This window comes from Dromaius novaehollandiae, chromosome 26 (assembly GCF_036370855.1).
Source record: "Dromaius novaehollandiae isolate bDroNov1 chromosome 26, bDroNov1.hap1, whole genome shotgun sequence".
Lineage (NCBI taxonomy): Eukaryota > Metazoa > Chordata > Aves > Casuariiformes > Dromaiidae > Dromaius > Dromaius novaehollandiae.
This window is the reverse complement of record NC_088123.1, coordinates 8,220,088-8,233,686: the sequence shown is the minus strand read 5'-3', so window position 1 is coordinate 8,233,686 and position 13,599 is coordinate 8,220,088. Positions and strand designations below refer to the sequence as shown.

The 13,599-nt window shown below is 36.7% G+C and overlaps 1 protein-coding gene across 5 annotated transcripts in view; it reads left to right on the top strand.

Moving 5' to 3' along the window:
- Positions 1 to 13,599, top strand: part of NSD3 (nuclear receptor binding SET domain protein 3) — a 52,553-nt gene that overhangs the window by 21,247 nt on the left and 17,707 nt on the right. For 4 of the 5 annotated variants that reach the window (XR_010385124.1, XM_026114222.2, XM_064497652.1 and 1 more), the window contains exons 8-15: positions 2,272 to 2,372; positions 4,807 to 4,852; positions 5,461 to 5,591; positions 6,168 to 6,296; positions 7,037 to 7,163; positions 7,562 to 7,759; positions 8,374 to 8,544; positions 12,638 to 12,787. Coding sequence is in view for 4 of the 5 variants with exons in the window: in XM_026114222.2 (XP_025970007.1) it covers positions 2,272 to 2,372; positions 4,807 to 4,852; positions 5,461 to 5,591; positions 6,168 to 6,296; positions 7,037 to 7,163; positions 7,562 to 7,759; positions 8,374 to 8,544; positions 12,638 to 12,787 (1,053 nt within the window). In the remaining variant the exon portion in view is untranslated. The remainder of the gene's footprint in view (positions 1 to 2,271; positions 2,373 to 4,806; positions 4,853 to 5,460; positions 5,592 to 6,167; positions 6,297 to 7,036; positions 7,164 to 7,561; positions 7,760 to 8,373; positions 8,545 to 12,637; positions 12,788 to 13,599) is intronic. The other variant, XM_064497653.1, reaches the window with a different exon arrangement.

Sequence of the window (13,599 nt, the reverse complement as noted above, 5' to 3'; positions counted from 1 at the left end):
TTTTTGGAAACGTAAAACTTCACCTGATAACACCCTATACAGTGCATGAGCTTTACTTCAGTATACACTCCAAACAGTCACTTTCAAAGCCATTTCCAAAGTCCAGACAATTATTGGTCCCCTCTCATGGAACATAACTGCGAAGTCCTTTTTTCAAATTTAAGGTCACCGGAACTTCAGAATACCTTTACGGTAAAGTATTTTAAAGAATGGCTCTGGGAGTCCTTATTAACAACCTGCAGTTAAATATACAGAGTTCCATAATGCTGGGAAAATAATTCTGTAACTTGAAATCCGATAAGAAAACAGCTACGAGAATTTGTAGTGCTTCTGGTCTCCAGGCAGAGCTGAAACAGGATTGGCCTGACTTGACCAGCAGTAAGGTAGATTGCCGGTCTGAAATCTATTCTGAAAGTCTGGATTAAAATATGCGTGAAGATGGGATAGGAGCATTGTGGAGGTGATGCACTGAGTTCTGGAGAGCAGGCAAAGAAAAAATATGCCTGTTACACTGATTGATCTTGCTGTTGGCCAATACAGAGTGCAATGATCGTAGAGTTTCTCCTCTGAAACAGACCTTAATTTCCTTACTACTATGTGGGAACACAGGGAGAAAAGGCATTGTTGATTAACTGAACTTCCTGGTCACACTTTCCCAAAACTGACTTTTAGCTGCTTCAGAGAGTTTTGGCTGAACATAAAGGTGACAAAAGATGGCCTCTAGATTTCACGTTGAGATCTGTAATAGTTAACACACAGTTTGTGTATTTCAATGGATGCAGCTCATTGGAACCAAAGTTATACAGGTTCTAACATAAAGGATTTTGATTTGAGTTACTAATTACTGATAAAATTAATAATTCATTGATATTAACTAGTTAACATATTGTTAAACTTGTTTCCCTTGAGGAAAAGCAATTAAACATTTTTCCCCAAAGATACAGTTCTTGTAAACTTCCATTGCACCAATTTAGATGAATGACTTTCTAAAGTAGAAAGTTTAGTTACTGAGAATCATGCATCATAGCATGTTGTGTGTAACCTTGATAAAAATGCTCATCCAGTTAATCAAGATGCTTGAAGGAAGAAATGAAACTTTTTTCTAGAGTCCTTATGAAAGGCTTTCCTCCAGTCTGTGATTAAAGTCTGCCTATCTCTCTAGATATGTTATACCGCAACAAAAAGACAGAGGCTTTTGACTTCTAACAGTGTATCCGGTACAGTAAGCTAATTCCTGGTCCCAGGGATTTGTATTTTTACTTGGAAGAATAGAAAGTATCTTTCAGGCTTGTCCTCTTTAGCTAAAACATCCAAAACTGAAAAAGAAAAATAATGCTTGATAAAGGATAATATTAAAACTTTGAACTTCAGTTTTCTGTCTGTACAGCTCTGAGTGTCTACTTTCTTTCAAAAATTGCACATTGTGTAACCGTTGTGTACATGTTTCTCAACCTGGCCTTTCTGGAGATACTGTAGCATAGAAGGGACTTCTGATTTTGCCAGCCTTAGTTGTCCAAAAAAAAAAAAAAAAAGCCAAAAAACCAGTAGCTCCTATAATCTCTTGAAACACCATAATAACATTCATTAATCTGAGTTGGTTTTCCATGGTAATGTATTTTTTAAACTTGGTTTTCAGTTTCATTTATTACAATAGCATACATCATAATAACTGTTTCTGTTTGTGTTGAATTATTAATTTTTTTTTTTGGCCTCTTGAAATCTTTAGTCAAGTGTTTAGATTTCAGATTCATGGCACGTGTTATAACGTGGTTTTTGTGATAGCTAGAGTTCTCACAGAAGACTATCCTCTTCACCGTAAAGCAGGGGCACAGAACTGTATTTTTGAGAGTGAAATGTTGGAAGCTGTTTTGTGTCTGAAGTTTCTAGCATGTTTTAGTTCAAGAAGTTGATCGTGGATACCTTCCCAAAAACACCAAAGATGGACTATTTGGTTAAAAATTAACCAAAGCGAAGACTATGAGAGTTGTCTTGTGAAAAACTGTTTGCCCTAGACTGGATTCCAGCCTTTCCTTTTGTTCTGTTACTGGCATCTTTTTCTGAAGCTGGCCTCTCTGCCTATGGAATCAGAATGTGTTATCTGCAACCAGAGAACCAGTTGGCAAATAGCTTGGAACTGAACTTAAAAATAAAACATTCAAAAGAGGAAAAAAGTCTTGGTTTCGTTACTTTATCTGTTGACTTCGTTACAACATCTTACTGTAACTCTGAAGTACAAGGAATCATATAATAGAAACCTTTTTCCTTCTTCAGGTTCTGTAGAAAAGAAGCAACAGAGAAGATCGATTCGAACCCGCTCAGAGTCTGAGAAATCCACTGAAGTTGTGCCAAAGAAGAAGATCAAAAAGGAGCAGGTTGGCTTCCTCCATGTAGAGAGTTAAAATATATTGTATTCATAAATGTTGTGGCTTATATTGGTGCCTTTTTATTTTTCTCCATTTTTCCCCATCGGGTTTCGTTTTGGACTATCCTCCATGAAATCCCCTTGTCAATACCATTGCTGTGACTCTGCTACTGGCATCTTCACAGTATCAGTCAGGCTATGGATAATGGGAACTCAATGATGCAAGACTCATAATGAACGTGCCATGTTTACTTTGAGATTTCTGTTATGAGCAAAGTGATTTTGTTTCAGTAATTTCTTTGATGGAATTGCCAACAGGTTCCTTCCTCTTGCTCTTGGTTTAGCTGCTGGTTTGTACTGAGGTTTTGTTTTTCAAATGAAATTAGACTGATTAATTTGACCACTTTTGAAAATGGACTCTAAGAATGATTTAACTTAAAGATGAATAATTTGACTTTTATGTTGGCAGACATCAGCAAAACAGATCTTCTGGGATATACGTTTTTTTCCTTAAGTAGATCTAACATGTACAGGGCATTCCTTTAATCTGGATGTCAGACAGACAAATGTTGTTGCTTTAATTAAAAAAAAAAAAATCTGGAAATGAATAGGAAAGTTGAGCAGATGGACATACTTTAACATTAAATACCGAATACACTTTCTTAACAAGTTTGTCAAAGTTGTTGGTTCTTTTCCTTACATGTTCAATTTTACCTCTTTAAGGGTCTCTCCACTTGAAATCTGAGAATTTTATATAAAAATGTTTCCTAATACAGCTTTTTCAAATGAGCATTTTTAAAAAGGGGTGGTCAGGCTAAAGATTTATATGGGAAGGGGAAAAATTGTTTTTATCTGTTTTATTCTAATTTATTGTTTGCCCTTTACACTTTATTTTTTGCACTTCGTTCATTTCAGAGGTTGAAGGTAGACCTAATAGCTTTTTTATTTTTCCTATTTTTCTTTTTATGCTATAGCATTTACTTCTGTGTCCAGCAGAAGAATGTTCTAACTTTAGAAAGTTTCTTGCTGAAACTTTAAAGCAACTTAAATGTTGCACGTAAGATGTCTGATGTCCCTTAAACCTCTCGTCGTGAGGTGTTGCAGCCTCCCTATTTTCAAATGAGTTATTTCGTGTTTGTAAATGTTCCTTAATTTAACAAAGGTATAAGAACCAACAATATGAACGTCATGGATCGCAGTTAGCTTTGCTTATGCTTATATTATGTAGCTAACTAAGACTATGAACATTAAATTGCTTTTCTCAGGAAAAGTATATGACTAAAACTTAAACACAGATGCACTGTAATGCGCATAACCTTGAATGTATTAAGTTATATTAAAAAAAAAAAGTACTAACTTCTTACAATTATGCAACAATATTTGTTACCCAAAGTCAAGTTTTCTTGCAACTGATTCCCAAATTAGTCTGCAACCACTTGGTATAAAATTATAACTGGAACGAGTACAATTAATGGGAAAAACAAAATGTTAATGCTACTGTTACAGTGAGTAGTAGAGAAATAAAAGTGATTGTTTAGATTTTATATTTGTATTACGAAATGTATCCTATACAAATCCTTCTATTGTATGTTTTTACCTATTGTACAACAAAATAAAATATTTTTTAAAAAAATTATAGAATAATCCTTAAATATTTACTAAATGTGTTTCTACATGCATATGTAACCACATTGTTTAAAAAAAGAACCCTTGTAATTCTTAACCTTAAAAACAGGACGTTAGGAAACAACTTTCTTCTATAATTATGATACAGTCACCAAATTCTCACGTTACACGTACATTGGCAGAACAGTTTCTAAACTTATCCTTCTGATAGAGGATCAAGAACTTGAAGTGCTTTTGCAAGATCATAAACTTATCTGCTTAAGTTCATACTGACATTGAGTTTCCAGCTGTATAGAGCTCTGCAATGCTCTATACGAAGTCTGTATCTACATCTTTGTGGGCCTTGCAGCACTCTATACAGAGAAAAGGTCTATGTTCCCAGAAGCTCAAGAGTGCATGCTTGGTGGAAGTGCCTTAAAATGGCAGTATGTTAAGTGTCTCACTAACCTGAGTGTCATACGTGTTAAGGTAAAACTTGCACTTACACAGGTGTGGGGTTTTACAAAAGCGTCAGTGTTGGCTGCCAAAATGAACCCCGCTCCTCCCAGCTGGACACGGATAAAGTTTTCCTGTCATCTTCATGCACAAAGGGAGTAATTGGAAAGGACCTTGCTAGTGAACGTATGGCTGCCTTGTCTCCTGGTATTCAGCATAGGCAGCTAGGATTAAATCCCAACAGGACCAGAAGGCTCACACTAAGAAGGGGATGACAGACTACATCTGAGTTCAGATATGCTAATCACTTAAATGTTTTCTTTTTAATACTAGGGAAAAAAATTCCTCTGGTTTTTTAACTATGGATTTTCCTATTCAAACAGGTTGAAATGGTACCACTGACTGCAGTGAAGACAGGATTACAGAAAGGTGAGTTGGCTTACTAAAAATAAACTTTGTTAAAATTTGCTGTCCCTTCATCATATTTCATTAGTGGCTTTCAGTCTGTATGAACTACAGAGGTCTTAATGCTTCCTGATGATCATTATGATAAATATTGATCTTAATTTCTCTTGTGAGGTGGGTTTTTTTGGTGTTTATTTTGTTTGTTTGTTTTGCAATGCCAGTTGGGAAAAGAGGTGCAAGTTTAGTTCTTCCTTCTGGACTTGCTACTCATTTAAAAAAAAAAAAAAAAAAAAAAAAGTGGGTGGGGGGGAAGATGATGCCTTTGCCTAGCTGTGTGTTAAAGATGAATGATGGAGAGGGAATCTGTTAAGGATTTATACTCTGTTAGAAACAATTTAGTAGCCTCCTCCACTTTGTCGGCATATCCAGAAGTTTCTTAAAAGATCATCCTAAAGTGATTTTTGGTTAATTAGCTTTTCATGGAGAATTAAATTATTATTAAAGTTACAAACTGAATGTTAAGGGTAGCAAATAATTTGAGTTTCAGGCGGTCATTCATCTTTATTTTTTCTTTATTTAACAAAAAAAGTTGAGAGCATATTTTAGGACTAATTTCAGTACATTGTATTAAGGTGCCAGCGAGATTTCAGATTCCTGTAAACCTTTAAAGAAAAGGAGTCGTGCCTCAACTGACGTAGAACTGACTAGCTCAGCTTACAGAGATACATCTGACTCTGACTCAAGAGGACTTAATGATTTACAGGTAAAGGCATACTGTTTCTCACAGAGACTATGTAGCATGTTTTAACTGATCAGTGGTATAATAGACTCTTCATTTGCATATTGCTGAATCTGTGAGATATTTCCTACAAATCTCATGTCTTTTACTGTCTAAAAAAATAAAGCGTAATCTTTTTATTTTTCATCGCCCCTATATTGGTATAAAAAAAAAAAATCATCGTCCCTTACAAATTTTGCTATTCCTTTGCCTGGCAAAACATACCAATATAGATCACTGACTTGTTTTGCTCTTTGGAGAGTTGTTAGATTGGGAATTGGGGGATGCTGCTCTATCTTGGTGTAAAACAGAGAGGTGGCTGGAAAGAGTAAAATGAATATCTCTATTTTCTTGTCTTGTGCAAGTAAAAGATGCGTTAAGAAGGCAAGGCAGCATTTCTTCTATTGGTGTAGTGAAGTTCAGCAATTTTCGAGGAACTTTGACTTTCTTAATATATTGACATCTTTTAATCAGCGGCAACTTAAATATTTTTTCACAGTGTGACTGTCCTATGAAACTATCTTGGTTTAGAGTGCCTTGGGTTTTTTTTCCTTTTTGTAGGGTAGTTTTGGAAAACGTTCAGACAGCCCATCAGCTACTGCTGATGCTGATGCTTCCGATGTGCAGTCAGTAGACTCTAGCTTATCCAGGAGAGGAACTGGAACAACTAAAAAAGACACTGTTTGTCAGGTAAGCAGTGGTCCTGTAAAGAAATGTATGCTAAAGATGAATTGTCTATTTCTGATACCAATCTGATCTGATATTCTTTTTTCAAATTATACCACTTTATTTTAACCATGTCTCATAATTTGACATCTTAGATGAAATATCAAGGCTTTTATGGTTTTTTTTGTTGTGTGGGGTTTTTTTATGCTCCAGAGATGATTCCTAAGCCCTTCTACATGCCAGAAAGTTCAGATATGTTATCTGATCTGTACTCGTTAACATACATAGAAAAACTAAACGCTATTTTCTGCTCCATGTGAAGATTTGAGGTAGTCTTTCAGAATAGGACAGTGAGAGTTTTTTAGTAGTTTGGAGAGGAAAACACTGGAATATTCTGATCAGTTTCCTGATTGGTAGTAAGGAAAAACTGCTCTTGCTATTTAGAATTGTAAGAAGAGTAGGAGTCCAGATGGATCCTGTAGTAACTCTCCTATCTCCATCCATTAAAGGATGGACTCACACTGTTAAGGGGAAAAGATCCAGTAACTGTTGTAACTGCCTCCATCCCATACATATTGTCAGGTTGCCCTGGGCCAATTCTCCTGCCTTATCATAGCTCTGAAGAGATTTCAGTCAGTTTTGGGAGGCGGTGGGTCTTTGGTTTGTTTTTTTTTTTTGTTTGGTTGGTTTAACATCTGGTAGTCATTTACGTTTAAGTATGTCAGATACCCTTTATTCTCTGACTAGCTGTCTGCTTGTTTAAGATCTGCGAAAGTTCTGGTGAGTCTCTGGTGTCCTGCGAAGGCGAGTGCTGCGGTGTCTTTCATATGGAGTGTCTAGGCCTGAAGTCAATACCTGATGAGAAGTTCATCTGCACGGAGTGTAAAAATGGTAAATGTGTTCCCATGTCTGAAAAATGGGGAAGGATTTACTGCTCTTCTGAGGAGCCATATTCTGGTTGGAACAAATTGAGAGAACAAGATTATAGCTTTTGGTGTGGGTTTGGGTTTTTTAACCTCTGAGGCCAAATTGTCATTTCCTACATGACGAGTACCTAGTAAGAAAACAAGTAATACATTCAGGTTATAATCAGAGTAAGGGACTTTTTTGTTAACACCAATTATATAGTTACTGGGGACTGTAGTAACTGACTTTCCTGTTTTAAGGAAAGGAGCCTATGTTTCTCGAATCAATGTAGCTCTGTTCACTTCAGAATTTTATTTTGCAATATCCAAATCTCAAAAAAATTGACGTTTAGAATTGGTCATCTTTATTGCTCTTCTTACAAGGAGAACATACGTGCTTTTCATGCAAACTTCCTGGCAAAGACGTGAAGCGTTGTTCTGTCAATACGTGCGGTAAATTTTACCATGAGGCCTGTGTTCGCAAGTTTGCCACCGCTCTCTTCGAGTCACGAGGATTCCGCTGCCCGCAGCATTGTTGTACTGCCTGCTCAGTGGATAAGGATATTCATAAAGCAAGTAAAGGTGAGAGCACAGCTGGATTTGAACAGTAGGCGGAAACTGAAACGCATCCTCACAATAACAGAGAATATAACTTTACCCTCTGTAATGCAGCATGTAGGAAGGAACAAAGGGACATTCTTAATGATGATGTTAATGTAAATCTGTCATGGGTGGGAAAATACCTAGCAGCCTGAAACCTCTTTCTAAGTGTACCTGTATCTGTAACATTTAGTCATCTTTAGTTGCTGAATACCTGGGTTTGATGTAAGCTAAGTGTTAGTTGTACAAGGTTGAGGAATCTTTTAAAAAATATACTTGGTAGTGGCCTGTACAACAGTTATTTTTCAGGAGGAAAGAATTCTTTTAGAAGCAAACCAAAATGTTTAAACAAAACAAGCAGACTCTACAATGGTTAAAACCATGGTGGGGTTTTTTGTTTTGTTTTCAACACAGCTTTAAAGTGAAAGTTAATTGCAAACTTCTGTGAAATGATTTTTTTAAGATGTAAATATCTCTCTTTAATCTAGTACTCTGATTGGAATAAAAATCAATCTTGCATCTGTCTGTGTGGTGTCTTCTACCATATCCTGATTCCAGGGTGACATGGTGCATTTTTCTGCATTTATATTAAACAGGTCGCATGGTGAGATGTTTCAGATGTCCCATTGCCTATCACTCAGGAGATGGCTGTATTGCTGCAGGAAGCTTGTTTGTGTCATCCCACATTCTCATCTGTAGTAACCATTCCAAAAGGAATCACTCTTCATCAGCTGTAAATGTAGGCTTTTGTTTCGTTTGTGCAAGAGGTGAGCACATTTGGTTTTTTTTCCCCTCTGTTTATAGTTCTTCTATGGTCACTTGTACAGTTTAGTGATTAAAAATGATCTATTTCATAAAAATACCTTTTGGGACTCTTCCTTGGATTTTTAGTGCTTCCTCTGATTTTTTTTTTTTTTTTTTTTTTTTTTTTTGGTATAGTAAACAGTTCTTGTTAGACTTCCACTTGATATTTTGGCCCTGAATAATCAGTATTCAGAAACAGCTATAGGTGCTGAGAAGGCATACTTGTGTTGCCAGTGGGGAAAAAGTGGATGCTCAGTGTTGTGTTACTTATTCACTGTCTGCTAAGCAGAATGGGATTCCTTCACCACTTACAAACTTAAAACTTTACATTTTTAAGTCCAAAAGGAAGAATTTACTAATGAGCTAGAAGAATTCATTTTAATTTATAACTACCATCACATTTGAGAACTTTGAAAGAAAAACATTTACAATACCATGTGAACAAGTTTTAAGCTGAGTTTTTCCATATGCTGAAATTTCTCCCCCCCCCTCCCTCCCGATTGCTTTTATGACTCTTCAGTCACTTGACTACTGCCAGAAAACAGGCTGAGAAGTTTTGGGGCATCAGTTGTTTTATTCACACTATACAAACATACCCTTTTTTTCTCTCAGATGAATCAAAGAAGTGTCGTGATTAGGTTTTTGAATAGTTTTATATATATATATATATATATATAAAACACAGTATTTCAGATACTTTGTTAGATATATTCTTTTCAACAGCTTTGGAAAGTCACTAGTAATGAGTGGAAATATATGATAAATCCTGAATCTACTTGTGTTCATTCAGCTGGAGGTTTAGTGTCAGAAAGATTGCCTTGAATTTGCAAGAGCAGATTAATAATTTAAAATCTTTGAGAAGGAAGGGAAAGATGTGTGCCAGAACCATTTCCTTTCCACATCTTTCCTTTCTCCCTCCCACTCTTCATTTCCAAGTAGCCCAAGAGCCCATCACAGAGGATCAAGTTTTAATAAAGGTCTATCCTCATTAAAAACATAACAGTTTTTTCCAGAGAAATGGCATCTGGAAGCTCAGAGGGAAACAGTAAGTTTTAGAATGAGGCTTAGAAAACTTCCTCAGAATGTGTAAAAAGGCGTTTACAACATGGCACAGTGTTTGTCCTTTTGTGGACTCATTTGAATACTTTGGAACCATCCCAAAACAGGATATATGTGCAATGAGTCCCACAGCATTACATAAATGTACACATGTGCAAATTTATGACATTGCATGTGTCTTTGTGCTCTTCTGTTGCAGGGTTCTAGGTAGCCTTATATATATATTCTGTTTAATTTTGCTTGGCAGTGTTACTGCATGCACAAATGCAGTTTGAACAGCAAAACTAAGCCAACTGCTGTGTCTTTGAAACAGAGTTAGCCAAAACTGTGTGACTTAATGTTCTGTTAGCATATAGATGCTTTGGGGCATTCTGTATCTGAGAAAAACCTTTCCTTCAGCATTAGTAATTTAACTAATAGTTATGTCCAGATGCCCAGTATGGAGAAAGAAGCTGTTTGTCTTGTTGAGCTAGAGTGGAATTATTAAAAAACAATTTCTATGGTAGGTAGAAAAGTTCTATGATATTTCCAGCAGGTTGGTTTTATGTTTTTATCTCAGTTTTCTGTGGTTAGTCTGGCATCAAGGTCATATGTGGGTGTATGACAGGCCAGTTTCTGTGGATCTTCCCTGGTTTGAGCGTCAGATTAGAAATTTCTCTTTACAAGGTCCAACAGTGGCTTTAGTCTGTCTCTGTAAATACTAACGTGAAGAATTCTGTATGGTAGGATGATATCTCATTCTGCTTGTATGTGAGGTAGGTGATGGGATCTTAGCCATCAGAGAATTGTGCTGATGCAAAAAAAACTGGAATGTCATTAATCTCAATTATGAAAGCTCTGTTTGTACTAAGATATGAATGAAAAGCAATGATAGGCTTCTAGAATTGGGTTTCTCATAAATATTTGATTTGCTACCAATTTAAAACCACAGTTACAAGCTGTAGTACTAAACTGTTTTGCATGATACAAAACAGTTAAGTAAGTTTCTCTGAAGCTGTACTGTGAACCCTGTGACCAGCTACCAAAGATGTCCAAAGCTGACTTTTAAGATCCGAGTCTCCTGGTGCTTTTTTGTGCATAGAAGAACCTTATAGCTTTAGGTTATAAATCTGCAGTATTTTGCTATGGATGCTTATGAAGGTGCATCTCTTGAATTTTTTTGTCCAAGTTTTGACTGTCTACTCTGTACCCAAAGGCATAAAATAGAGGCCTCCTACTTCTGTTGGGCAGGACCTGTCTAAGAACTTTCTGAAACAGTATAAGAAGTATATATTGAACCCAAGCAGATGGAATTTCCAGTCCTGTATAATTCACTGAGTCTTAGTTCTGAGAACTTTCAGAGTTACAAACCGCTAGCACTGACTGAATCCTATGTATTTTATAGCAACTATGTACTTGTTCTCCTAGGAAATTTTTGTGGGGTTTGTTTCTACTAGGCATGGCTGGAATCAGGAGACAGTGTGCTTCACTGAAGAAAGCTTGTGTGAGGTTTGCATTTAGCAAACTCCCTATGGGTGGGTTGACCAGAGTCTGCTCTAGTCATATGTGGTCAGCATGAGGGAAATAAGGTGAGGACAGCATCTGTGGCAGGAGCACTGGGAATACCTGCTCAGAAAGAAATGGGAAACATAATATTTTAGAGATGCTTGGGCATCTGTATGTGAGAATGGTTGTTTGATGAGTTTTAGTTGATGTTAGAAGGAGAAACTTCAGTAATGTTTTGGATCTAAATACAAAGTGAGGAAATGCAGATATCAGAATACCTGTAGAATAGTTAAACTTGCTTATCATCAGGTACTTGAAATACAGTATGTTTTAGGACTTTTAATTCACGTCCTGAGATATTCTTCGCTGAGCCCTTTCTAGTTCACATAATTGCGTAAGTATAGGTCATACTTGTAAGTTCGTTCTTGTTTTATGAACCCCTTTGAGGACATGCTTTTCAGATAGGTGGACACCCTTTTCCTTATACCAATTTTCTGGACACCCCAGTTCAAAAGCTTCTCTATAGCATTCAGCTCTGTCTCACAAGGGAAAGAATTTGTGGTTATTTTGATAGCTCATCTTTCCTGCTTCTTGGGATTCGATTGCTATGCTGTTCCTTTGAATTACTGGCCATACGCTTCTGAGCTATAGCTATGGCTCTCTGGCTTTAGGCTGCCTGACTCTTTGGAACAATGTGGAAAGTGTGCTATGATCCAGCAAACTCCTTTTTGTGGAGAAAGACGAGAAAAAGCACAAATGCATCATGAGAAGCGAAAGCAGATGGGAAAACGAAATGTGATGTGCTTGGCTGCTGCGAAGTGTTTAATTTGATAGTTGTGGAATTACAGGGTTGGTGGAGCTCTACTTAAATGGGATAGGGTGGACTTTTCATCTGTTCTTTTGCCTCTGGTGCCTTGCAGAATCGACGCCCCCGCCCCCCTTTGTTATTTTTTTCGAATGCAGTTATAAAGGCAAAACATGTACTTTAGGTGAAATCTTAGAGATCAGATTTGTAGCAACTGGAATGGTGAGTTTTTTTCCAGCTATGTGGGGCCTTGTACACATCTTTGTTTTATCACCTTGTAGCCCCAACTAACAGTATTACCTTTGATGCAGTGACCATCATAACTCAACTCCTAAAACTGGCTTATTTTTTTCATTTGGGAGGGAGGGTGGTTCACACAGCATTAAAATCAAATGCCTTTTTCTGTGCTTTTCTGTAAATGTACAAATTAAAGCTAAAAGCACAATTGAAATTCCACTTAGAAAGGGCTTATTCATTGAAAGTTTTTCCAGATACAGCTGAATTTAGTCTCTCCAGTACATAACCTCTTTGTTAGTAAAGAAACCTTTTCTGTCAGACTTTTCTTTTTCTTCATTTTATCTTTTTTCATTCACCCTTATATATATATATATGCATTATAGGTGTTCATTTGATTTATTTTATTTTCTCCTTTATGGAATCATGGGTAGTTTCATTGCAACTCATCTCTTTCTGTTTGTTTCGTATAGGGTTGGTAGTGCAGGATCATTCAGACCCCATGTTCAGTTCATATGCCTATAAGTCCCACTACCTACTGAATGAATCAAATCGTGCTGAGTTGATGAAATTACCTATGATTCCTCCTCCTTCGTCAGCTTCCAAAAAGAAATGTGAGAAAGGTAACCAAAATAGTTTCTTTCTCTTTAATTTACTTTCGCTTTTTCTATTATTTCTTTCTCTTTAAATCAAACAAGAAATGTCTGCTTGTCAAGCACCACTTGTTGCTTTTAGTAAACTTCACTCATTGATTATTGTGAACGTGTGTTCATGTTGTTGGCAATTTTTTTTATTATAAAAGGGCTTAAAATAATTACTGTCACTAAATTCTCCTTGCCAGAGGTTAAGTCATTTTGTAGCCGACCTGAGTTATTCTAACTTTAGGGAAGCTATTTGCAGAACAATACAAAGAGGAGCCAACTAGAGCTTAATATTGTTGCAGTTCAGTGCTTACCTGGATGATGTACAAACCAACAGCTTCTTAAATTGATTTTATATAAGGAAGAAGAGGGGATGTTCTGTTTCAAATCTTTTAGGCAGCTTATGCAAACCCTGAGAGAATAAAAGATTTTCCAGGTTGAACATTGATCGCTATTCTTGCCATTCCAGAGGAAATCCAGAGACGTAGGAAGGCAGTAAGGTTTTGCCTGTGTATGTGTCTATTGCAGTCATTGGGCCTTGTGTTCCGCTTGGATTAGCTTGGGACAGCTAGTGCTCCTTTCTCCCATGTGACTGACTACTAAATTCTTGAAGCAATGCTTCGTATACGAGTGACAGGAGATGCTTTATCTCTAGCAGACAGGGTTACTGTCCTGTGAAGTGTGCAGCTCTAAGATAGAACAGAGGATTTTTCCAGGAGAAGTAGATAATTTTCACACTGGTGCAGGTAATGCTGTAGCATCTCAGAATACCTTATGGAGAGAGACTCCATTCT